This window comes from Leopardus geoffroyi, chromosome C3, assembly GCF_018350155.1.
Source record: "Leopardus geoffroyi isolate Oge1 chromosome C3, O.geoffroyi_Oge1_pat1.0, whole genome shotgun sequence".
Lineage (NCBI taxonomy): Eukaryota > Metazoa > Chordata > Mammalia > Carnivora > Felidae > Leopardus > Leopardus geoffroyi.
Genome location: NC_059338.1, coordinates 58,959,945 through 58,986,610, shown reverse-complemented (window position 1 = coordinate 58,986,610; position 26,666 = coordinate 58,959,945). Strand labels below are relative to the sequence as shown.

The 26,666-nt window shown below is 47.8% G+C and overlaps 1 protein-coding gene across 8 annotated transcripts in view; it reads right to left on the bottom strand.

Moving 5' to 3' along the window:
* Window positions 1-2,764: 2,764 nt before the first annotated feature.
* ADCY10 (adenylate cyclase 10) overlaps window positions 2,765-26,666 on the bottom strand; it is a 76,993-nt gene continuing 53,091 nt past the window's right edge. For 4 of the 8 annotated variants that reach the window (XM_045453030.1, XM_045453024.1, XM_045453025.1 and 1 more), the window contains 12 exons: window positions 24,217-24,286; window positions 23,734-23,965; window positions 21,382-21,489; window positions 20,768-20,943; window positions 18,387-18,543; window positions 13,593-13,797; window positions 13,417-13,513; window positions 11,518-11,633; window positions 10,446-10,563; window positions 8,376-8,571; window positions 4,067-4,255; window positions 2,765-3,286 (listed from right to left, as the gene is read on the bottom strand). In XM_045453030.1, coding sequence (XP_045308986.1) covers window positions 3,125-3,286; window positions 4,067-4,255; window positions 8,376-8,571; window positions 10,446-10,563; window positions 11,518-11,633; window positions 13,417-13,513; window positions 13,593-13,797; window positions 18,387-18,543; window positions 20,768-20,943; window positions 21,382-21,489; window positions 23,734-23,965; window positions 24,217-24,286 — 1,826 coding nt within the window. In that variant the 3' untranslated portion in view covers window positions 2,765-3,124. Of the gene's footprint in view, window positions 3,287-4,066; window positions 4,256-8,346; window positions 8,572-10,135; window positions 10,147-10,445; window positions 10,564-11,517; window positions 11,634-13,353; window positions 13,514-13,592; window positions 13,798-18,386; window positions 18,544-20,767; window positions 20,944-21,381; window positions 21,490-23,733; window positions 23,966-24,216; window positions 24,287-26,666 lie in introns of those variants that run through there. The other 4 variants (XM_045453026.1, XM_045453027.1, XM_045453028.1 and 1 more) reach the window with 4 other exon arrangements.

Genomic DNA, 26,666 nt, shown 5'->3' with positions numbered 1-26,666 from the left:
TCAAATGAAAATGTTAACACATTCATCAACTTGCCAGCGCTTTCCGAGCGCTGTCTGCCCAGGCACGCGGCCTGAATGTGGGCCGAGCCCCTGCCCTCCAGGAGTTCATACCCTGGTGTGGGAGGCTTCAAAGGCTCATGTTTAATAACATGGGATAGATCATCACTTCTCCGTTCCTCTCTGTTCCCGAAGCCTTCACGGCTTCTGTGTCTTCTGAAAAGAAGTCTCAGCCGAATCTACTTCCTCCAGAGATGCCCCTGGAAGGCACGAGCACCTCAGAAGCAGAAGTGCTTCTAAGGCGTGAGGCCGCGAGCCTGGAACTTGACGAGGGGCAGGGAGGAGGACAGACTCACCTCCAGGACAGCACAGCCTCTGCAGAATGCCCCCCCCCCGACGCTTGACCTACATCTCCCATAAGCTGGAGTCACACACCTGTTTTCTGTTGGCCACGGCGGGGCTCACGCCTGTCCCCGCCTGTGCTCGCCCAGGCTCTCCTATACCCCCCACTTGCCCTCCACCCACTCCAGGGAGGGACCGTGTAACCAAAATGACTTCCTTTCTCAGGCAGTTCCCCTAAGCCTCGCAGCCGGCTGGCTTTTGTGTGCGCTGCTCCCCTCCACCGCGCCCTCGTCTAATCCCCGAACAGCAGCTACACCAGCTTTACCCGTGTGCCTTCCTCCGGAAGGTTCGTGAGCTTGCCCAGGCCAAGAACTGGTCTTTTCGGTCTCCATATCGCAACCTCCGCTACTGAATCCATTCCTGGTACTCGGTGATTAGTCAAGACAGGTCAGGGCCCCTGGGTGGCTCAGTCGGTTAAGCGTCTGACTTCGGCTAAGGTCATGATCCCAAGGTTCGTGAGTTCGAGCCCTGCATCGGGCTCTGTGCTAATGGCTCAGAGCCTGGAGCCTGCTTCTGATTCTGTGTCTCCCTCTCTCTCTGGCCCTTCCCCTCTCGAGCTCTGTCTCTCTCTCTCTCTCTCTCAAAAATAAGTAAACGTTAAAAAAAAAAAAGACAGGTTGGTCAGAGGAGTAAATATGGGAATGGATAAGTGATATACAAAATAATGAAGGTCATTAGAAAGCAAGGATGTATGCAAGTCGCAGAATAGCAGCTGTGAAGGGGATGACGCTTACGTGAAGTTCGCTATTTGATGTGTTTATTTCTTTATTTTCATTGATTTCGAGAGAGGCAGGGCGTGGGAGCAGGGGAGGGGTGGAGAGAGAGGGAGAATCCCAAGCCGGCTCGGTGGGGCTCAAACTCAAGAAACTGTGAGATCATGACCTGAGTCAAAATCAAGTCGGATGCTTAACTGACTGAGGCACCCAGGCGCCCCTGCGATGTTTGTTTTTAAAATCAGTCATCTCATGCTAATTTTACTTGTGTGGCACGTTGTCATCTTCAACACCTTTTCGCCTTCGTTATTCTATCCAGTACCCACACCCGTGCGCTGAAATAGGGAGGTTAGGGGACAAGCCACAGGAATAAAGTATGTGTGAGACAGAGCTCATGCTGGAACTTAATGCTCGCATTTTCCTGGGCTGCTGTCCCCACTCCGCCAGGCCACCGGGCCTCTGGGGCTAGCCTCCTTTGTGGAACGCAGTTATGGTACCAGGACAAGAAACACACGGCTTTGCCTTTTTTTTGCAGGACGACGAAATACTGGTCTATTAAAGAAATGCCCGTTGGGGCGCCTGGGTGGCGCAGTCGGTTGAGCATCCGGCTTCAGCCAGGTCACGATCTCGCGGTCCGTGAGTTCGAGCCCCGCGTCGGGCTCTGGGCTGATGGCTCAGAGCCTGGAGCCTGTTTCCGATTCTGTGTCTCCCTCTCTCTCTGCCCCTCCCCCGTTCATGCTCTGTCTCTCTCTGTCCCAAAAATAAATAAACGTTGGAAAAAAAAAAAGAAAAAAAAAAAAAAAAAGAAATGCCCGTTAATGGTGGCACTGCCTATGGAAATCACTATGAGACATCGAGGTGTGTGTGAAAGGAGGACACGTCGATGCCATCAGAAGAACCCCCTTCTGGGATCAGAAGAGGCCTGGAATCGACACACGAAAATCCGGGTGCACCTGCCTGAGATGACCATGGGGGCCCATGAAATGAGGCAGCCCGAGGGAGCTGTGGTAGGGTGGAGGTGGCTGAGTCTCCATGGACTCCGCTTGTCCCCTCAGAGGCACAAACTGCCACCAAGACTGCTTCTGTCTGCCCAGAGAGAGTGACCGCAGGTGGCTCTGGGGCACAATCTCCAACATCTGGGAAGTGAAATTGAATGCTATTACTCTCTGAAATAAAGCAAACTAACTCCAAGCACGTAAGCGTACCCACAGCGAAAGTACTACTATCTCAACTTTAAGAATTGTATCTCCACAGATATTTGATGCGTGTGGTTAGAAGGGCTTGGAAGCTGCCGTCAGGCGCTACGAATATGTCTTTTCTTTTTATATATATATTTTTTTGTTTATTTTTTGAGAGACGGAGAGAGACAGAGCATGAGCGGGGGGGGGGGGGGGGGCAGGAAGAGAGAGAGAGGGAGTCACAGAATCCGAAGCAGGCTCCAGGCTCTGAGCTGTCAGCCCAGAGCCCGACGCGGTGTGCTCGAACTCACGAAACCTGACATCATGACCTGAGCCGGAGTCAGATGCTTAACCGACTGAGCCACCCAGGCGCCCCCAAAATGTGTCTTTTCAAATCTTGCCCTTACAGACCGTGAAAAGCATGTGCCATTTGCCATACCGTGCGACATACAAAAGATGGGACAACTGGACACGTAAAAATAAACATTTTCAGTTTAATAGAGTAACTAGAAATGTATCTGTCGCTGCATGAACCATTTTGATATTCATATTTTTCCACAGGACACACATTTTGCCTGGGCTGAAATGAACAGGTCGAGTTGAAAAATGAAAGGCAGGTACAGTTTGGGTAAAGCTAGGAGAAAGTAAGCATGAGGCTGCTGACCCTTTCTGACCCTCCAGAAAAAGAAAGAAGAACCCGGAGCGTCTGCCTCGGTGTCTGGAATGGAAGAGAATACGCAGGAACCTGGAGGGTGCTGGTTCCAGAGAAAGGTTATTAATGGATCATCCAAGAGAGGGAGCCTTACTGAAATCTTTGTTCTTTTTCACGAAAGGTTAGAAAGGATTGTCCAGGATATTAACTCTCATCAGGAATTTGTTTTTTTGAATATCTTGCATGTTTACCTTGCCCGATACAATTTTTTCCCAGGAGGGGAGATTCGAGACTGTTTGAAGCCATTGGTCGTCCATTAACTCGGAGTCTGAGTACCACCATTCCTGAGAGGAGAGAAAGGGTGAAGAATTAATCAGTGCTCCCCGAGTTACGTGATCAAGCCTGGTCTGATACCAGAACTGGTCCAGGGTCCTTGTACTTTTTTTTTTAATATTTATTTACTTATTTTGAGAGAGAGAGAAAGAGAGAGAGAGAGAAAATGCATGTGCACATGGGGGAGGGGCAGAGAGAGAATCCCAGCGGGCTCCGTGCTCCCACAAACTGTGAGATCATGACCTGAGCCAAAATCAAGAGCCAGACGCTCAACCGACTCGGCCACTCGGGCGCCCCCAGGTCCTTGTGCTTTTAAACCACACGAACCCACAGACAAATGATGAATTTTGCCCCCCAGACTAGGCTACTGACACGTGACTCTAAATAAACACACGGAAGTATAGGCCCATTCGCTTATTCAACAAGTGCTGAGTACAAGGCGCTGGGCTGGATGCTACGCGTGATGTTCGCCTTCGAAGAGTTCACATTCTCAAGAGGAGGAGAGACCTGCGTAGCAACATTAACACCAAGTGGAAAGCGGTGAGGGCTGCAGAGAAGGGGCAGAGATCTTGCCAAAGCAGATTTGAACGTGAGGGAGGTTCCATGGGAGCTCCAAGGGGACGAGGAGGCACACACACCTGAGCTACGGATCTATCGCCCCTTTTAGGAAGAGTCCAGAAAGGCCCGTGATGGCCTTTGGTGCTTGGGGAAAGCTAACGAGGCGGTAGGCTTCTGGGGCTTCCTTGGGAGGGTGGGCATCCCCACGCCACCTGCTGGCTGGTGTTACGTACTTTGCTCATGTTCAGCCAGCATTTCTCCAGCACATTCCCCTGTGTTTCAGAGAGCCGTAAGGCTGTGTTCAGGAACAGGTCACAGTTCTGGCCGTCTCCCATGAGTATACAGACGTAGGCCATCAGGTGGTAAAGCCTCGGGTAGAAGACAGGGCCAGTGGTATTCTGGGTCACCAGGCTCTCCAAGTTCTAAAGGAAAAACAGCATATCAGAATCAGAAAGCGTTCTTGGCCGCAACGATTTTTTCTCCACGGATGATGTGGGAACGTTTCAAAGATTGAAGCAATCAAATGAAAAAGCGTATTACAGAGACATTACATAGGATGTAGTGGACACAAAGTGACACGCGTCAAGTGGGGTAGCTTCAGCGTTCTACCCGGACCAAGCATGCAATATGGGTGGGCTCACTAACCCTTTCCGGCAAGCGCTTTTTTTTTTTTTTTAAAGTACCTTTTCTTTTTATTACCAAAGCAATATAAGTTACTGTTCAGAATTTAGGGGGAAAAAATGGAAGAAAAAAAAGAATCACCCATAAGCTTAGCACCCGGAAAGAAATATTTTTAACATTTAGGTACATGCTTTCCCACTTCTCTCTCTCTGTCTCTCTGTCTCTCTCTCTCACACACACACACATACACACACATATCATACCCCCAATTGGGATCATACTAATCACATAGTATGGCAACTTTTTTTCTCATTTAGCATCACATGATAAACATTTTCCAGTGACATGATTCTTTTACATCAGAGCTCACAAATTCAAATGCTGACAAGAGTCAGGCAAGGAACATAAAGAAGCAGGCTGGCTATAGCATGATAAGAGCAGAGGGGATTATGTCATGCTAGAGATGTGCCCTATACAAGTGTCACCTCTCAATGCCGGCCAACAGCTGTCCTTTAGGCATGTGGGCTTGGAGTCACCAGATACTCTAATTTTTAAAAGAAGAGTCAGAAATTCAGAATTTTTAGGTAAAATATCCCAATGTTTAAATGTACCATTTCTGACTTAACCAAACTTTTAAAAAAATTTTTTTTTAAATGTTTTTATTTATTTTTGAGATACAGAGCATGAGTGGGAGAGAGGCAGAGGGACAGGGAGACACAGAATCCGAAACAGGCTCCAGGCTCTGAGCCATCAGCACAGAGCCTGATGCGGGGCTCAAACTCACAAACCGCGAGATCATAACCTGAGCCAAAGTCAGACACTTAACCGACTGAGCCACCCAGGCGCCCCACCAATCTTCTTTTTGAAGTGCATATAGTTTTCATTTTCTCCTAGTTTTTTACTGCTATAAACCTGAGATCAACATCTTTGTAGACAAATTTTTGTTTGTCATCTGATTATTTCCTTAGGATAATTCCCAGGAAGAGAATTAACCAACGTGCATAGTTTAAAGATATTTTGCCAGAACGCTCTCTGGAAAGTTTATGGGAGTCTTTCAGAGTAGGAGTCTGTCTTCTCACGTGTCTTTGCTAATCTGATGCCCAGCGAAACGATGTTCTATTGTTTTGTTGCTTTTATTTCAATATGATAGACATGGGATCAAAACGTTGGGTTTTCCTGACTGACCTGTTAACACGTCTATTTAGTCTATCAATTATTTATCTAAGAAATGCTCACCTGCTGTGAACAAGGCATCATTCTGTGTGCCGTGGGAGATACACGCAAGCTTGTGCTTCATTCATTCGTGTTCCTGTGTTGTCTCCGCTCCCTCCACCACCCCCCCCCACTTCCTTTTCGAAGTCAAATAAATCACGAACTTCTTGAGCACAAAGACCGTGTTTTTCTCATCTTTATTGAACCCGGTAAGTATTGTATTTTTAACCTGTACTGTCTTTGGGATAGAGGAGTTTTATCACTTTACTATTCACTAAATAAAGACGTGCTTTCTTTTCATCATCTGCTAGTTTATCTACCTGGACTTTCATATGTCAGACTGGCCAAAAGTGGCCCCCTTTATTAGTATTCGATCAATATTTGAAAGTGATAGTGACAGGGATGCCTGGGTGGCTCAGTCGGTTTAGCGTCCAACTCTTGATTTCGGTTCAGGGCATGATCTCACGGTCGTAAGATTGAGCCCCACGCTCGGCGCGGAGCCTGGTTGAGATTCTCATGAGTCATTTTCTCAACTCCAGACACTCTATCAAATCACATGAAGTGATTCCGTAAATAATACATAATACAGAATAATCACATAAAGCAAGATAATGTTTTAGGTAACCAAGCAACTCCATACCCTGAATGGAAGCCAGCAGAATGCTTTATGTAACAGAAATACAAATACATGCTCTGTATCCAAAGAGAACGTACCTCTAAGCAGAGGTGACGATGACCTTTTAAGTATTTCAGGCAGGGATCGGTAAGCAGTGTGAACAAATTGCAGGAGGAGACCCCGGGGCCTGGGTATCGTAGGAGAGTGGTGAGCACAGCTCCTACCTGGGCAGATCGAAGACTTCCTCCTAACAACGTTCTGAGGATTAAACGAGCTACTTGTACTTCAAGAAGCCTTGAAGTCCCAGGATGCCTTGCTTTGACAAATTGTGACATCTCTGAAACAGAGACATTCCTAAATTTTCAGCCTCTGGATTCTGCTCACAACCTTAAGGAACCTGCAAGCAGATATCTTCCGAGATCTCTAGGGAAGATCCCTACCCAGAGGCAGTTTGGTCAGCATCTTGATTTTAAAGCCTTCTAAGACCCTAAGCAGAGAACCTGTCAAGCCTGTCCAGACTTCTGACCTGCCCACGTGTGCGATGAGAGGTTTGTGTGATTTCAGCTGTTAGGTTTGTGGTAACTGGGGGCCCGGCAATGGAAAACTAATACACATGGGCTTAGTTTTGAAGAGGACAAGGCAAAGCATTGTCAAGTCAACAGGAGATTTGGCCCTTCTTCCCTTGGAGGGTTTGCCCAGCCTAGGCTGTAAACTCCGAGAGGCGGGTACCGGGTGTGATTTGCTCCCCCTCACACCCCAGCGCCTAGTATCTGGTGGTTACTGCATATCAGGCAGGAGGCCAGTGTTATTTATTTATGTGTTTTTGCACTCAGCAGCACACGTTTGTTCGGTGAGTGGAAGATACGCACGTCCTGTAATGCTTATACTGAAGTGTCTGAAAATGCATTTTAAAAGTTTTTGTTTTTGTTTTTTTAAGAAGTTAACATGAGCCTGGGTGGCTCAGTCGGTTAAGCATCCGACTTTGGCTCATGTCATGATCTCGCAGTCCATGAGTTCGAGCCCCGTGTTGGGCTCTGTGCCGACAGCTTAGAGCCTGGAGCCTGCTTTGGATTCTTTGCTACCCCGCCATCTCTCTGCGCCCCCCCCCCCCCCCAACTCATGCTCTGTCCTGTTCTGTCTTTCAAAAGTAAATAAGTGTAAAAAAAAAAAAAAAAAAGAAGTTAACTTAGGGGCACCTGGGTGGCTCAGTCGGTTGAGCGTCCAACTTCAGCTCAGGTCCTGAGCCTGGAGCCTGCTTCATTCAGATTCTGTGTCTCCTTCTCTCTCTGCCCTTCCCCCACTCACACTCTGTCTCTCTCAAGAATAAACATTAAATTTTTTTTTTTTTAAGTTAAAAGACACATTCAGGATCAGCTGAATATTTTTAATTTCCATGTGCAAAGACTTAACCTCCCAAGATGTTTATCATAATAACTGCCGTAAAATACTACAAAAAAATTCTATCCAAGGACAGTTTGGCAATATCATCTAACAAGATCTAGGAGACTTCATCTATAAGATAAAATACTATGCTTCCTTTTAACTCGTGGTGTAGAAAACAATTTAATGACGGGAAATTATTCACAATATATTTTATTTGATAGCATGTTTTAAAAATGGAAATGTGCACATGGGCACACACAGAGAAAAGACTTGAAAAGTGATGTCTCTCTTTGTAAAAAGTGGTTACCTCTGAGTAGTAAGGTTGTGAGCAATTTGTATTTCCTTCCAATTTGGGGGGAAGAAGTTACCTTAAAAAACTGTACTATAAACATAGAAATTCTGGGGCGCCTGGGTGGCTCAGTTAAGCGTCCGACTTTGGCTCAGGTCCTGATCTCGAACTCTTCGTGAGTTCAAGGCCCCGCATCAGGCTCTGTGCTAATGTCTCAGAGCCTGGAGCCTGCTTCAGATTCTGTGTCTCCCTCTCTCTCTGCCCCTCCCCTGCGCATGCTCTCTCTTTCTCAAAAACAAGTAAACATTAAAAAAGAATTTTTTAAATAAATATATAAATTCTGGAATCAGAGAAAATAATTTTCACGAGAAGGTAGACAGAAATCCACTTACGGAGTGGTTTATCCTGGAAACTGGCTCACCTTGAGCAGCTCGACTCCACTGTCCTGAGCGTTCTCAGACTGCCCCTCAATCTGCTTTTGAAGGTAGAGGACTTGCCCTTCCATGTACCTACTGATTCCTTCATAGTAAAGAGCTGTCGGGGTTCTTCTTGGCACTAGGTTTTTAGCTCTACTGGAAAAGATGCGAAAGTTGTCCCATTCCTGAAGCCTGGCATACCTGCGCCAGCACAGAAGAAGAAGACAAATCAGTATCGCCCTTGGAATGTTCTGAAATGGGTCTCCCTGCAGGCCCAGCCCCCCGGACCTGGGCCTGGAGCCCACCGCCGGCTCCCCAGGAGAAACGATATGCTATGGAACAGGGCAAGAAGAGAATGTGTGGATGGTTCGTGATGAATAGACTCCTCGGGAACCCTCGGCTAATATTAGCAAGCACTTAACTCTTTGGACTCTAAAAGGATCATCAAACACTTGGAGCTATGAATTCTAGAGCTTGAAGAAATTGCTCCAATTCCAGAGAGAGATGGCCTAGGCCAGTACTACTCAAAGTGTGGGCCACGGACTGGGAACATCCGTGTCACCTGGATGCTGCTTAGAAATGCAGGCTCGCTGGTCCAGCCCCCATCTGCTGAATCACTCTGGGGACTGGGACGAGGCCAGGAATCCATTAACAAGTGTTAACAAGCTCTCCAGGTGATTCCTGTGCCCACTAACGTGTGACAAGCACAGGCCTAGGCCACAGCCGTTGAAAGAAAGTAGAATAAGAAACTAGGATGACTTTCAGACTTTAGATTCCTTGGATTTTTAATTCACCCGGGCGAGTTCATTTGACTTTGAACTTTAATTTCTTTGGACTCTTTACTGGTAAGGGCAATTAATTTTTAGATTTTAATGTCTCCCAAGGAATTTCGGAATAGATTTCTTTTCAAATTTGGAACTGCTCTAGTCTGTGGCGCTTTAGACAGGAATGTCTTCAGATGCTCATTTCACTCATCACAGAGTCCAAATAAATACTGGACACCATGGCTGCACGTAGCATGTTGGGAGTGGCTGCGGAAGTCATTTGATGAATGTTCTGGAGGCTTGCTGTTGATCTACTTCTTTGAAGGTACGACCATAGCTGCAGGTTTACGGAGTTGAAAACTTAATGAGTGAAAGGCGTTCAGCCACAGTTGTGGTCAGGAGGTGACAGCAGTGTAGGAGGTAGGCAGGTGTGGCTTGGCACCCGGCCCCTCCCCATCCTGAGGGGCAGTGAGGCCCGCGTAAAGGAGCTTCGTGTGACGCTTCTCTCTGCCACAGGGTGGAAAGCTCTTGATGGGGGAGAACTGCCGTTTTCCAGAACTGCCTCCTGCTGAGTGGGCAAAGTCTAATCCTGGGCTTCAACATTAGGAAGCCCACCCGCCTGCAGATACCTGCAGACATAAGCCACATCCTCCAACATCCGTTCTATCAACAATGTTTTCCAATATAATTCCATCTGGGGGGGGGGTGGGCAGGTGGCACTATTTTTTTTTAATGTTTATTGATTTGTTTTTTGTTTTTTTTTTTGAGAGAGGGCGGTACACAGCAAGCTGGGGAGGGGCCGAGAGAGAGGGAGACCGAATCCCCAGCAGGTTCCGCGCAGTCAGCACAGAGCCCGATGCGGGGCTCGAACTCACACACTGGGAGATCACACCTGAGGCGGAACCAAGAGTGGAGGCTTAACTGACTAAGCCCCCCAGACGCCCCACAAATGGTGCTATTTACCAGTCTCCCTCGCACCCCACCACTCCTCAGTAGCAAGTACTCTTTTCCTCTCTGTATTACCACGCCATGGTGTGTAGGTAATAAATGCTTGTGGCACTGACTACAGCCGTGGCGGCCTTGCTTAAGGGCAAGATGATCCCCAAGGGGCCTTTCAGTGTAAATCCACCCCGAGGCCTTCAATGCCTTCAATCTCTCAGGTACAACAAAGCATAAATTCTTTTCTTTCATTTCTGTGTGCGTGTGTGCGTGTGTGTGTGTGTGTGTGTGCGTTCTGTGTGTTAATCTCCCCTTCTTCAGGAGTCAACATTTTTCAAACGTGGGAGTTTAGTGAGTGCAACACATTGTTACCAGATAGCTATACTCGAGTAAAGTCCCAGGAGGATTCCACTTTGGAATTTGAGGATTCTGTTGTCTTCATTTTGGTATATGAATTCCAAACATTCTTCAAATGTCTTATAAACAAAGCCTAAAAAAAAAAAAAAAAAAAACAACAGAGAAACAGGAGAGCTTTGCTGGTGGGCGGGGGTGGTCCTGTTCTGGCCTAGAAGCTTCCAGGAGACGTCCCCACTGTGGGGAGAGGCCTTAATCTCTGTTTATGAATCCAGACGGTCCAGTGGATTGCAACAACCTTGTGACCACACTGCCCGCCCCGCCCCTGCCATGCTTCCCTTGCTGGCAGCAATATCTACAGCCCTTTTCAAAATCACATGGTGATGGAAGCGCCTGGGTGGCTTATTTGGTTGAACGTCCAACTTTCTGGCTCAGGGCACGATCTCACAGCTCGTGAGTTGGAGCCCCGCGTCGGGCTCTGTGCCGACACCTCAGAGCCTGGAGCCTGCTTCGGATTCTGTGTCTCCCCCTCCCTCCCCTGCTCACTCTCTGTCTCTCTCTCTCTCTCTCTCAAAAATAAACATTTAAAAAAAATCCCTTTTGATTTAAAAAATTCCGTGTTGGGGAACAAATGCCCAGGCCGGCCCCTCTGGTTTATTGTGGACACTGAGGGCTGCCTCGTCGGTGGAGCTCCTTTTCCGAATCTCCGAGCAGCTACCGGTGCCCGGATCCATTGGCAATCCAACGCTCCTCGTAAAGCGTGAAGTCTGTCCGTATATTCTGCTAACAAGTACTCTAGTAAGACACTGTCAGTCACTACCACTTGTGTGTAAAGTGATCTGACGCTAAACTGGCCGCTTACACCCGTCAGGTTCTTCTGGGCCAAATTCTCCTCCTTGCTGGTCCTTCACAACCCTTCCACCTTCCAGATAGCTCCTAGCTCTTACACCACCCTCTCCCCTTCCCTGTCCGATAGGTCGTTCCAGCCGGAATCCTAGTGGGCTCGAGACCCCAGCCCCGAGAGCGGCCACACCACACTAACACCGCGTGTTAAACCCCAATTTCTTGTAAATTCCAAAGCCACGCTTACCGGAATAAAGCATGAGGTCCAGGCAGACGAAATAGAAAAAAGCCTTGCTGAAGATGTGCTCTTCTGATATAGAAAGGTCCCACAGCCACCCCAGCACTTGGATCAATTGTTTGTTTCTGTGGGCAAAGGAAGGTGGTAAAGGTTAGGAGGTGCTGGGGAGAAGAGGATGGAGTTTAGCGCTGGGCTCAGCTTCATCCTGCCCGCAATTCCGGACCAAATGTGGCCCTTTCGCAAATTTCAAAGCCACTCCCAAATCTCAAATTGGCTCTTGGCTCAAACTGTTGTCACGGACCCCTGCGTCAGGGCCACCAGAGTCAGGCCAAGTTGGCTGGAGCCTCCGGTCCTGGTTGCCCTTCTCTGGGCTTCTGCCTCCCCTGTGAGACTCCTCCCTTTCCCTCCACCTGGCAGCCTGACTCCCATACCAGGGGAAGACAGTAAACAGACTAGGGATGATGTACACACAGCGGGGGCCTGGCTGGTTCAGCGGGTGGAACGTGGGACTCACGATCTCAGGGTTGGGAATTCGAGCCCCACACTGGATGCAGAGGTTATTTTTAAAAATAATAAAATCTTACTCAACACGTCTCCGGAGGCAAGGGAAACAGAAGCAAAAATGAACTACCGGGACCTCATCAAGATAAAAAGCTTCTGCACAGCGAAGGAAACAATCAGCAAAACTAAAAGGCAACCGACAGAATGGGAGAAGATATTTTCCAACGACATATCGGATAAAGGGTTAGGGTCCAAAATCTATAGAGAATTTATGAAACCCAACGCCCAAAGAACAAATAATCCAGTGAAGAAATGGGCAAAAGACATGAATAGACACTTCTCCAAAGAAGACATCCAGATGGCCAACTGACACATGAAAAAATGCTCAACATCCTCATCATCAGGGAAATACAAGTCAAAACCACAATGAGATACCACCTTACACCTGTCAGAATGGCTAGCATGAACAACTCAGGCAATAACAGATGTGGGCGAGGATGCGGAGAAAGGGGGTCCCTTTTGCATTGTTGGTGGGAATGCAAGCTGGTGCCGCCGCTCTGGAAAACAGTGTGGAGGTTCCTCAAAAAATTGCTGGTCCTCTGACCCAGCAACTGCACTACTAGGCATCTATCCAAGGGATGCAGGTGTGCTGTTTCAAAGGGACACAGGCACCCCCATGTTTATAGCAGCACTATCGACAAGAGCCAGAGTATGGAAAGAGCCCAAATGTCCATCGATGGATGAATGGATAAAGAAGATGTGGTATATATATATAAATATATATATATATATATATATATATATATATATATATATATATATACACACACATTGGAGGATTCCTCGGCAACCAAAAAGAATGAAATCTTTCCATTTGCAACTACGTGGATGGAACTGGAGGGGATTATGTTAAGTGAAATGAGTCAGAGAAAGACAAAAATCATATGCCTTCACTCATATGAGGACTTTAAGAGACAAAACAGATGAACATAAGGGAAGGGAAACAAAAAGAATATAAAAACGGGGGGGGGACAAAACAGAAGAGACTCATAAATATGGAGGACAAACAGAGGGTTCCTGGAGGGGTTGTGGGAGGGGGGAGGGGCTAAATGGGTCAGGGGCCCTAAGGAATCTACTCCTGAAATCATTGTTGCACTAGATGCTAACTAATTTGGATGTCAATTTTAAAAAATAAAAATAAATAAATAAATAAAATGAAAATAATAAAATCTTAAAAAGAAAATGCCGTGCAAAGAGCAGTGGTGTCCCAAAGTCTATGATCGTCAGTCACATCTTACCGTAAATCCTGCTCCCTTGACAGCCAATGGCCAGGCTAAAGTGAACCCAGGACGCTCAATTCCTATGGCTTCCTCCCTCTAATTTTGGGAAATGCTTTCGGCTAAATACCTGTTTTTCAAGAAGAGAGATTTACTAAGCCAGCAGAGGACCATATACCGCCTGTTAGGATTTCGGAGCAGTGCCCACATCTTCTGGGCTCGAGAGCCTGGGAAGAAAGCAATTCCAGGATATTTCAGGATGTTCCTTGGTATCTGCATGGCCCTTCTCGCCCAGACAACCCTTACCTAAGTCAATGGCCAAGTCCAAGTGACCCATTAAAAGCTTGGTGTAGCCCAGTTTATCAGCCACATATGACACGATTTCAATGCCCTCGCCTTTCAGGGGGAGGTTGAAGATCTGTTCCATGGCCATGATTTCATATTTGTACCACACGCCCTGGTAGCCGGCCAGCTGGTGGTGCAGTGAATAATCCAGGTAGGCCTTAATGATCTGAAATGGCAGAAGTGGAGAAGAGAGGTGACACACAGATGGCACCCAAAGCAGGAAGCCCAGGGACACCACCCGGCGTGGGCCGGTACACGTGTGTTTGTTTACTAAGCTTGAGAATGGAACCGGTCATTTGGCCAACGCACGGGCTTTGGTGCAGAAATTAAACTGGGTCTCTGCGCCCTTTTTATTGGGTCATCCGGGACAAGCTCGAGGGCTCCCTTGGCCCCAGGGTCCTTAAGCAAAATAGAAGAATTTCAGTTTTTGTGAAAAATAAAAGCCGTAGCTTATATATGTGGATATAAGACTGCAAAGCAAAAAGCCTGGAAGCGTTCACTCTGAGGTGCTCACAGTAGTTACCTATTTGGGGAGGAGATCTGAGGGACAGGAGGGACTTTCCTTTTGACTTTATACGTTTCTGTGACCGTTTAGTTTGTGAGAAGTACCCATCCTTCTGTTGTTTAACAAAAAAGAAAGGGGGGGGGGGTTGGCTTTGTTTGCATGTAAAAAGAGGAAAGAGTAGTCGTAAACTGAGTTTTGAGACTCAGGAGAAGTTGGTTACTCTATAAACAACTCTTTTCAGTGGTAAAGTTGCACCAGGACATGAACGCTTAGGGACAGGTGAAAAGAAAGTTCCTGCTAAAGAAGCATCCCTGATTAGAAGCGTCAGGTACGGAGGGCAGTCAGTGGGGAGGCATTTAGGAGAAAGGGGCTTTGGGAGCACCTGGGTGGCGTTGTCAGTTAAGTGACGGACTCTTGATCTCGGCTCAGGTCATGGTCTCACAGTTCATGAGTTCAAGCCCCACCTTGGGGCTTGGGCTGATGGCACGCAGCCTGCTTGGAATTCTTTGTCTCTCCTTCTCTCTGCCCTTTCCCCCCTTGCGCCCAGCTCTCTCTCTCTCTCTCTCTCTCTCTCAAAGTAAATAAACTTAAAAATAAATAGGAAAAAGGGACTTTTTCCTAGGATTCGTCAAATCCCACAAAATGCGCGGTCCACAAATTCGGTGTTGCGGGCAGTTCTGTGGGCACCTGTTAAACCACAAGTCAACCTGTGGGAGCTCCTGTGCTCCTGATCCGTGTTTCAGATGGCGCCACCAGAAGGGCAGGGCAGCCGGAAGCCGTGGAGAGGAGAGGACTGCGGGGCGAAGGAGATGTCCAACGCTGTGGCAGAGCCCAGGACTTCTTGGATTCGGACCAAGAGCATGGCGTCCGACTGCTTCATTTGGTCGGGAAAATAGAAAGCTTGGTGGTTATGTGGCTTGGCAGTGGTCACGCCACAGATAGGTAAAGTTCTGGAAACCACTCTCTCGGGACTCATTCTAGCTCTTTCTGTTATCCGACACTGAGTGCCTCATCTGCTCTGGAGCACCCAGAGGCTGCTCTGCCCTCTGTCACGGCCACCTTGTTGGCACAGAGCCCAAGGTGGGGCTTGAACCCGTGAACTGTGAGACCATGACCCGGGCTTGAACCCATGAACTGTGAGTCCATGACCTGAGCTGAGATCAAGCCTCTTTCGGTTCACTTTCCGATTTTGGCTTTTCCGCTGTCTTCTCCTGTCCTCTAATGCCACCGCGTTTTTAAGAGACAGCCCCCAAGTGTGGAGGGGAATCAAAGCATTTCATTCAGTAAATATTTGTTGAGCACCTACTATGTGCCAGACACTATTACTGGGGCTCAGGATGTGGAAAAGATAACAGACAAGGTCCCTACTCTCATGGAGTTTATAGGCCAGTCGGGGACACAGGCTGCACACTAACAAAAGAACAAACAAGTAAATGCCAGATGGTAATAAGAGCTACTAAAACAGGTTAGACTCCCTGGGTTAGGTGGTCAAGAAGGGCTTCATGGAGGAGGAAACCTTCCAGCTGATAAGCACAGAGACCAGGAAAGGTCAGGGTATGGGCGCTCAAGGCAGAGGAAATGTCCATTGCGAAGACACTACAAGGGGATTGAACTTAATGTTTGAGGAGCCAAGAGAGTCTAACATGGCTGGGTGTAGTGGCCCGGGAAGCCACAAGACGAGGACGGCATATAGGCAGAGGACTATATTTGATGGGCTTTATACATATTTATGTGCCCTGGTCTACCGAAAGGCAGATTCCTGGCCAGGAACTTAAGCTCCTCCAACATTTACAGTGCTACTTCACCATTTCCTTTAATTCTCGATAATTAATCGCCACAAGAGGAAGTTCTTGCCCCGGAAGAAACCTAGACTTGATGTACTTTTTATGAGGGAACCAGGTCATTTTCATTAGCTGAATTGGATTTAGCTTAATAATGTCTTCATCTTGTCCCTTGGAGTTTTCCTCATCTAATGGAAGATGTCCCAGTTCCTGACCTCGTAGGAGCCGAGGGCAGGCTGCCCCCAGACGGGCCACTTGTGGCACGAACATTATTTTGATTAAGAGCAATCGAGGGGTGCCTGGGTGGCTCAGTCAGTTAAGCGTCTGACTTCAGCTCAGGTCACGATCTCGCGGTCCGTGAGTTCGAGCTCCGCGTCGGGCTCTGGGCTGATGGCTCAGAGCCTGGAGCCTGTTTCCGAATCTGTGTCTCCCTCTCTCTCTGCCCCTCCCCCTTTCATGCTCTGTCTCTCTCTGTCTCAAAAATAAAGGTTAGGGGCGCCTGGGTGGCGCAGTCGGTTAAGCGTCCGACTTCAGCCAGGTCACGATCTCGCGGTCCGTGAGTTTGAGCCCCGCGTCGGGCTCTGGGCTGATGGCTCAGGGCCTGGAGCCTGTTTCCGATTCTGTGTCTCCCTCTCTCTCTGCCCCTCCCCCGTTCATGCTCTGTCTCTCTCTGTCCCAAAAATAAATAAACGTTGAAAATAAATAAATAAATAAATAAATAAATAAATACAGGTTAAAAAAAATTTTTTTTTTTAAATAAAAAAAGGGCAATCAAAACCCAGCAGACTCAGAAAATGCTTTTTTTTTTTTTAGGCTTAAACAAATTTGTTTCATTTTTAAAATTGAAATATAATTAACATATGGCATTCTATTAGTTTCAAGGAAAAGCTCTTTATCTGGCCCCCAACTGCCTGCTTTACCGAACTTCATGTGTGTGTGGATTCCCTGTACATACACTACTGTATTTTATTTTCTCCCGTGAAACCGTCTCCTGGCAACTTGATTCTTAGTCCAGTTGGAAGGACCCTGAAGGGCAGAGGCAATTCCTCCTCCCGACAATTTAGGCAGTTCTCCCAGTGTGGTCCTGGGATCCCCGGAGGTCCCTGGAGACCACTTTAGGGAGTGCCCGGAAGTCAAAGCCAATATTTGCGTCAGGAAACATGGTGAAAGACGGAAACAGACAAACAACAAACTTGGTGGGTGTCCCGTCTGGCTCACTCGTGAAGGTTATCTCTGCTTCTCACTGTCTTTGGGCTATTTTACAACTCTGTATGAGGCAGAAGAAAACTGATAATATTGTAAATTATTCTCTTGCATAGACATGTAAGTATTCCGGGGAATATGTGTGATTATTGCCCCGTGACTGGGCTATTTTTGCATCCAGTCATAATTGAATTCTCCTTAGAACAAGTTGTAACATCTTACTAGCTCTCAGTAATTAAAGTGTTTAATAGAGTCTTTGATATGTGTTCTTTTTATGTTTCTAAGAGTCATGATTTTATCTTTTAAAAAAAAATTATCTTTTAGGGGACACCTGGGTGGCTCAGTCAGTAAAGTAAAGCGTCCAACTTTGGCTCGGGTCATGATCTCGCGGTTTGTGGGTTCGAGCCCTGCATGGGGCCCTCTCCTGTCAACGCAAAGCCTGATTCAGATCCTCTGTCCCCTTCTCTCTGTCCCTCCCCTCCTCTCAAAAATAAAACTTTAAAAAATTATCCTTGGGGTGCCTGGGTGGCTCAGTGGGTTAAGCGTCCAACTTCAGCTCGGTTCATGATCTCACAGTTCATGGGTTCGAGCCCCGCGTCGGGCTCCGTGCTGACAGCTCAGAGCCTGGAACCTGCTTCAGATTCAGTGTCTCCCTCTCTCTCTGCCCCTCCCCCACTCTCTCTCTCTCTCTCTCTCTCTGTCTCTTGAAAATAAATACATGTTAAAATAGATTTTTAAACAATTATCCTTTAACGTTTTCCTTTTTTTACCCTCTTTCTCTACCAGCATATAGTGGCATTTTCCAGGGGCGACACCTGATGCTGGAACGGAGCGAAGGCAGAAGCAGGCTGAGCACCCAGGTGCCTCCCATGAAGCCAGACGTTAAGATATTTGCAAAAATTTACTCCGTGCCACCCTTGTCACTAAATTTTTTGTTGGGGAAAATTATCTTTCAATGGAAACATTACGGAGGTAAGAGCTTTATCCTTCTTTGAAAGTATTTTTAGTACCTCCGTTTTCGTTGCTCACAATTTCGGTCGATGCAACCCGTAGACATAAACAGCTTCGCGGTCCCCGGTAATCGACTGAAAGCATCAAGTGACGCTGGGGCCCAAGTGCTTGAGAACTATCGGCCTGGGCGAAACACTCCAGCCGGGAAGGCCTTGGGTACACCCCCATGGTTTTGAAGCCCTGCCGGCTTCCGCCAGGACCCTCCCAAGGGAGACACGGACATTGACAAAGCAGCTGCCACAAAGGCAGCCTTACCTGAAAATCGTCTTGGGTTTCCAGTGCGGTATTTACTTGCATCATAGCTGCCAGATGGCCGTAGTACTTGTAGTGAAAAAAGTAATTTAGGCTGTATATCTGCCACAGCAGGGATAAGCAGGCGGTTTGCCTGTAAAGCTGCGCCAGCCTCCTCTTCCTGGAGACACACGAGGGGCATAGAATACCGTCACCGGCGTGCTTGAGGGGAACGCCGGCCCAGCACCCCCGCTGCGGGCTGGGGGGTCAAGACGTGGGCGTGAGTCCTTGCCCCCTTTGCAACGTGGTAAGGCACAAGCACACTCAGTTTTAGGGAGCACGTTTTCTCGACCACAGAACGGGGAGCGCGATGCCTACTTTGTGATGATTAGTTAGGGTAATCGAGGTAAGTCGCTTTATCCCCAGGCAGGGCATTGCCACTTCAGTGAAGTTATTGAAAAAGCCCATTTACATCACTCATCACGGTTGATTCCGATAACAACCCCGCGAGAAAGGCAGACGTGATGAGCCCCATTTTATGTCAGCAGGTGAGACTCAGGCAGCCTAAGTAACTCAGAGCCACACGGCTAGAACGTGGTTGTGCCAGGACGCCAGCTCTGTCCACTTCCAGCCTGGCCATTCTCATGTGTCATTTCCTCCACTGAACATTACTCTCGGGAGCTGGCCGTCAGCTCAACGAAGGAAATGAGCATTTTTTAACGATCACACTCTGCTATGGTCTGAATACATCTCCACCAAATTTGCAGGTTGAATTCTAACCCCCCAAAGTGACGGTGACAGTAGGTGGGCCCTTTGGGATGTAATAAGGTCATGCAGATGAGCCCTCATAAAAGGGATCAGGGCGCTTATAAAAGAGACTCCAGAGCTTTCCAGCCCCTTCCCACCATCTGAAGCTAAAAGAAGTCTGCGACCCTGAAGAGAACCCTCTCCCAACCATGCCGGCACTCTGGCCTCAGACTTCAGCAATAGATTTATGCTCTTTATAAGCCACCCAGTCGATGCTATTTTGTTACAACAGCCTGAGCAGACTAAGACACATTCCAACAGTGGAATGGAACGTCATGAGAGGTGGTGAGCCTCCCGTGCTGGAGGTATTCAAGGGGAGGATGGATGACGACCTACAAAGAATGTTTGGGTTCGCAGTCCTGGCTTCGACAAGCCACTTAACTGATAATGTAGCCAACGATCCCCTTTATTTATGATAACGATGGGAACCTGAGCCAGTTGGCTGCAATATTAGTGATTTAACAAAACCAAGAAAACGAAATGTAATTAGAAATATTTATCCACAAGCAGATTTTAAATAAAGATGAGAAAGGGGGAAGACAGAGATATCCTGGAGGTTTTAAAGACGAATTCCAGGTACTTCCAATTTAGACATTGATGACGCTGATTCTGTGGTGGAAATTATTTTTTAAAGCCTCGGAAGAAACGTGGACAGCATGGGACGTTCATGACGGCCCTGGAAACTCTGGCATTAACATTGCTTCTTGTCCTCCTTTTTGAGGTCAGAACCTCTGGGGGGGCGGGGTTTGAAACGAACAGAACATCTCTGTAGATGTTTCACTCCCCCCCCCCACCCTTTCCCTCCTGCAGGTCACTTCCTGCTCCTTTCACGCAAGTGGCTGTAAACTAGGCTTGTGAAAGTTAGGGAACGAAAGGGTGGGATGCCCGGTTCAATTTGCAATTCAAAACACATAATTTGTTTAGACTGCAAACGTCCTGAACATTTTCCGTGACGTATGTACACGAGAAGAGTGATTCTTTGTCCGTCTGAACTTCAAATTTAACTAGGCATTCTGTCCCCCTACTCAGTTTATCCCCCCACCATCATTATTTTTTTTATAGTTCTTTATAGGCAAAATTGACATGCGTGGAAGTGTACAAATCTTAATGGTTTAATCTTGACTGATGGATACCCCCCCCCCCATTGCAACCCACATCCCTAATGGGATACACAGATGGGTGGCAGTTTGTCCTCTGCAGATGCCTTGGGCACCTGCTATTTTAGTTTTGGGCAGGGACAGTACCCAGGGCTGTACCTCCTGGATGGAAGAGGGCTTGTGACGGAGGCCCCGGGAGCTTGCAGCTTCCACAGAGGCACTGATGGGACCGAGTAGGGCAGGGCACTTGGCAAAGGGCTTCCTGGTGTTTTTGTCACTTGAATTCCCTTTCACAAAAGCTGCTGTGAAATATTCCAGGGCCACCCCGCCCTGTCCTGGGAGGCCCTCCCCCTACTGGCTCTGCCCGAACCAGTGAGCTAGGTCAGAGCCACCCTGCCTTCTGGCGCCCCCTAGGGGCCCAGGCATTGGACGCTGATGAAGTATGTGCAGGTCTCCCTCTGCGGAGTGAGACCTTCGGCTGTTCCCAGCTCCTTCCCTTACCCTGGAGGTGCGCTCTCTTGGGCCTGTTGATTTAGGTAGTAAAAGTGTCTGTTTTTCTCAACATGGGTCTGGAGAAACAGGGAGATTAAGTTGTAAGGAAAGATTCGGTGGAGAAGCTTCAGTGCCTTCCGCAGCATTTTCTTGGCAAGCACCATGTGGCCCATTTTGAAACAGACCTGCAGGGGACAAGGGGAGGGGGGCGGGGAGAGGAAGGAGAAAGAGCAGGGATCCTGGACTTCATCGGCAAGTTCCAACGACACGTATTTGGGGGATTCTTAACACAAAGGCAAACTTAACAAAACCCGCCCTGGCAGAACTGTAAATGTTTACAAATGTATGCCTGGAAGGATGGTTGGCTGAGGGACCCGAGTTCTCATCGCGTCTTTGCTGTGCGTCATCGGCCGCTGAGAAAGTGTTCACCCGCCCCGGTCCGTTAAAGAAACATTTCGTAAAGACGTCAACCACAAGGTCAAGGGAGACCTTGCTGGCAAGCGAGGGCGAGGAAGGGTGAGAAGCGCGAGGAACGGCCGGGAGGTACAGGGCTGACCTGTGCTGCTTCTCCGCAGCGCCCCAGGGACGAAGAACACGTGCTCGTGTTTCCAGTGGCTTCTTACCTCGCCTTTGAGGCTGTGAAAGGTGGCGGACTCAAAAGTGTGACTCCACGACTTGTCTTTCTTGAGCGTCCTCAGCAGCCTCTCCCCCTCATTCAAATAGATGTAGGCCTGCAGCCGGCACAGGGACACAGAGGGGCGGGTCGGCGGGGTGGCCGCAGGGGCCCGCCGGCCAGCCTCTCTGGGCCCCTCTTTGTCCCCGGGCTCGCTCACTCCGAGGGATGAATCTGGGCAGCTTCCTCCGCTGAGTAATTCCATGGCCCGATTTCCAACAATGTACCCACCCCCTACCCGGATGGCAACCCCCACATCCACAAGGAGCTGGTCTCTACCTTGGGAATGAGTTAGGACCCCCCCCCCCCCCCCCCCCGGCCCTGTCCTTTGTCAGGGCCATCTTTGGAAGGGACGGGGAAGGCCCTGAGCAACAACCCCCACCACGTTTTAATTAAGCCTTCTATGACATCGTTAGACGGGACAGCCTTGGTACCTGTGAGTGCCAAGTCAAGGGCACAGTTGAAGAGTAAAATAAAGGAAGGCAGTATCCTCAAGTCTCCTACAGCCAAAGGGGTTTGAATGGAAGGCAGGAGAGAGGCACACATGAGTTGGCCACCAGCCCTGGTCCTACCAGATTTTTTTTGATGGGAGAGAGGCTACCAATGGCACATTCTGGGTACCTTGTACCTGGGCTCTGCGTCCAGTCATTGCCTTTCTGACTCTTCCTATTCCCTGCTAATTGAAAAGGGGGTATTGCACAGACTCGGCAAATGGCTACCCGGGCTACCTAAACCTTCACTTCCTGGGACTCACTGGCCATATCCCCCTTTTCTCTATGTATCTATGTATCTGTGTATCTATGTATCTATCAAACATTATCATCATCATCTATCATCTATCTATCTATCTACCTATCTATCATCTATAAATATATATAAAAATGCATTCCATAGGGGCTCCTGGGAAGCTCGGTTGGTTCGGTGTCCGACTTCGGCTCAGGTAATGATCTTGCAGTCTGTGGGCTCAAGCCCCGTGTCAAGCTCTGGGCTGACAGCTCAGAGCCTGGAGCCTGCTTCAGATTCTGTGTCTCCCTCTTTCTCTGCCCCTCTCCCACTCGTGCTCTGTCTCTCCCTGTCTCTCAAAAATAAACATTAAAAAATTCTTTGATGCATTTTTGATGCTGCATATATATATGTGTATATATATGTATATACATGTATATGTACATGTATATGTACACATATATATGTATATGTATGTAGATATATGTATATATATATATATATATATATATACACACATAATATGCCTGGGGACTTTCATCTTTAACATAAATCCTGAGAGCACTGGGGCTTACTAACATTCTTTTTTTTTTTTTTTTTTTAATTTTTTTTTTCAATGTTTATTTATTTTTGGGACAGAGAGAGACAGAGCATGAATGGGGGAGGGGCAGAGAGAGAGGGAGACACAGATTCGGAAACAGGCTCCAGGCTCTGAGCCATCAGCCCAGAGCCTGACGCGGGGCTCGAACTCACGGACCGCGAGATCGTGACCTGGCTGAAGTCGGACGCTTAACCGACTGCGCCACCCAGGCGCCCCTTACTAACATTCTTAATGATTAATTTTTACATTTTACAAACATCGAGGGTCGATTAGGCTGCTGTGATCAGAAGCAGCCATAAATGTGGAACAGACCAGCAGCGTGGACTTGACCTGCAGGCATGTCTGCTCAGGTACGTGAAGCTCTTTCTGAAGCTGGCTGACTCAGAGGGGCATTTCCTGAAGTGAGTTTATGGAATGTTCGTCTAGCCAGCTGCTCTATGAAAAGACATCTAAGGTTCCAAGAAGTTTGAGAAACACAGTATGCCCCAGAACCGGCCTGACCCTCTGGGAGTTTTCCGCGTATCCTGACATGGTAAGGCCCGGAAATATCTGCGGTAAAGAAACCTATTTCGCCTGATGTGGCTCAGTGCTTCCCAAGTCACTGAAGAGCGAATTCTCTTTATTTCATTACACACGCATCACATCCCCACGCTTCAGGGGGTGTGTTGCCCTAGACTGTTATTTACAACTATCCTGGAGAAACACCACAGCGTTGGGTCTAAAGGTATGAGTGATAATGTAACGCAAGTTACGCAAAGACCAAAGTGGGCGAGCTCCTTTGTTCTCGTTTTCATTTTTCAACCTCAGGTCCTTTTCCTCCTAAGCAATTTGATTTTCAGAGGAAAGAGGTGCTGGCAGGAAATCAAGAGCATGCAGTAATTCAGAAAGCCCCTTGAATTTCCCTGCAGGCTCTGTGGTCTCAGGCTCGGTTGGGGGGGGGGGTGGGGTTGGGCGGAGATCTGGGTTGAAACACCTTACCATGTAATTATCACCCAAGATGAGATAAGCGGATGCAATTTCTAGAAAGTAATATAAGGCTTTGTTGTTTTCTCCCAAAGCCACAAAATGGTGGGCCAGAGGCATGATGACCATCTCTAGGATCTCCTCACACTGGCAAGACTCCAGAGGGATGATGTCTTCCTCGGATGTCCTCATTTTTGTTATAACGATGTCGAAGAAACTCAAGATCTTTTCTTTTATTTCTTCAGGACTGTCCAAATGAGAAATAAATAGGAGTCGTAACTTAGAGGCACACTGAGTTTTTGATAGGAAACTGTCTTTAACAATGAAGAAAAGAGCAAGATAAGAAGACCTAACATAGATGCTATGGACGGAACTCACCAGACACACACACGCCGACACTTCCCCACTGGCACCTGAGGGGTCCCGAGAACTGACCAAACGATCCTGAACTTAGTGACAACTGTCTATGCCCCACCTCCTGAACAGTTACACCCGTACCTGAGGTTTTCAGCAAATAGCTCGGATTTCTTAGGGGTCTCTATTTTGGAGAAGGTGATCTCTTCTTCAGCTAGAAAATAAACAAACAAATGAGTCGTCTGGGTCGCGAAATGTTCCGTGTGGCAGAAATGTCTGGCGACCATCAAAGACTTGTTCCTCTCTCACTACATACTTGCTGACCTGACATTTCCCGGTCAGTCTCCGTTCCATCTTAGGTGAATCTGCATAGATTAATTTAAAATGGAATGATGTCAGAAGTAATATCGGGTGCCTCTGAGCTGAGATGGTTTGGTGTCGTCTCCACCCTTTCCTTCCACAGGAAAGCAAATAATCGTGAGACGCTAAGGGATAGCAAAAGGGCAAAACGGAAGCAACCTGGGTCCCTGGCTTTCAAATTACTGGCGTGCAGGTAGGGAACCCACCCAGATGGAAATTTTAAAGACAGTGAGGCAACGTGAGCCTTCTGTGAGCTAAGGAGAAGGCTAGGGGTCTGAGGGTACAAAGGAGGGGAAAGACCGTTTGCTATGTTTGGAAAACAAAAGTTGCCCTGTTATGCAGATACGTTTCTCAGGTAAGGAAGAATCTCCGTCAATAGCTCTCTTCCTGTTAAAGCAGGCAGTTAGCTGAGGGGCTGATGAAGAGCTTTTTCCCAACCTGCTGGGTTTAGATGGCTTTTAACTCAAAATAATGTTCATCTCAAAGTGGGCCATCTTGGGGTGAATTGCCCTTGGCCCCGACAGTGTTAAGGCGCTGAAATGTTGGGGTTTATTATAGATGATAATCGTATCTTAACGAATTTATCCTGCAGCAGCTAAAACTATGAATTAACAATCTGTCTGTAGTGGAGAAGCGTAGACATTTAAATGTATGCCCCGAAGGCAGAGAACCTTGAATGTAAAAAGCTTCCGTCTATCCAGACTCCAGGAGAGTGGAGACTTCCGTAATGATCTTAAAACAGAAAACAAATGAGGATGATTGGATGTAGCCACGTCTCCCTGTAGGAGGAAGGAGGAACCCTAGAGAGGGGAAGGGACTTGTCTCAGATCATCTGTTAGGGATGAAATAAGACCAGCACCTAGGTCTCCTGGCTCCAAAGGAGATGCATCAGTCTACAGGACGTGGGGAACAAAGGCAGAAGGAAATGGCAGATAAAATTAAATTTCCCTATCACCTGCAGCCCACTGACACATACCTGAGGCCGGCAGTTTCTCAGGGAACTCACTACTGTCTTAACGCTAAACCTTTGCTAGAGGGAAAAACAACCTCAGTCTGACAATAGCTAGGCCTCCCGTGTCCTGTGAGTTGCCTTTAGCATATGGAAATCTCATCGGAAACTTCCCCTGGACTTTACCCCTGCCCCCATCCCCATAGTATGTAACCAGTCTCTCCTCATGGTTCCGGGGCAGCTCTTTCTGCCCAGAGGTCCTGCCCCCGTGCTTTGAAATCACCTTTTTGCACCAAAGAATGTCTTCAAGAATTCTTTCTTGGCCATCGGCTCCGGACCCCCACGAACTCCACTATTATCTTCTGATTTCTAACAATGCAGTTTAAGCCCCTAGTCATCACCTTCCTTTGAAAAGCCTTCTGTGCCCCTGTCGCCATAGATCTAGTGTCCCAACTCACGGGTGCCCTGTGCCGACCTCGGTCACAATCCTTTCACACTGTGTAAGGAAGAATTTGCCCACCTCTCCTCCTACGTTGCCAGTTAGTGTAATTCTAGCGACCGAGAGCTGAATAAACTGAATTAGGCCTCTTTCCTTGTACTCCTCTAAAACGGTTCTCGTGGAGGTTACCGGTGGCTGCCGGTGGCCACCATGCGGCCAGAACCAAAGGTCACGTATTTGTCTACATCTTATCACATCTCTCAGCAGCACTAAATACTGCTGACCGCTCGCCCCCTCTTTTCACCAGCTTTTGGAACAACCATTCCCCTGGTTGCTTTCTTCATTGGCTGCCCACTTTGCTGGCTCCTACTTCTCTGGCAACATTGGTAAGCTTCGGTTTGGTCCTGGGCCCCTTTCTCTATACAAATTTTTCCTGGGTGACGTCGTCCGCCCACGACTATAAATTCCATGCATATGCCAATGACTTTTAATTTTTTAATCTCTAAACCCTGACATCTCCCCTTAACTACAGGCTCATATACCCAGATGCTCCCTTGGCAACTTTTTCCTATCCCCTTAATCTGTTTTCTACAGAGAAGGCAGAATACGTTTTTATTTATTTACTTTAATTTTTTTCAGAACACGTTTTTAAAAACATGACTCAGATTTCTGTGGCAGAAACTGTTGCTTTCCTATCTCAACTCCATTTTCCCTTTTCTCCTTACTAATAGAACGCAATTCTACTCAGGGCAGCTACTTCCTTGCAACCGGATAGAGCCATGTAAGTTCTCAGTAGGACTTCTAGAAGAGTCCTTAAAAGGGCATGGGCATCCTTTTCATTTCTTT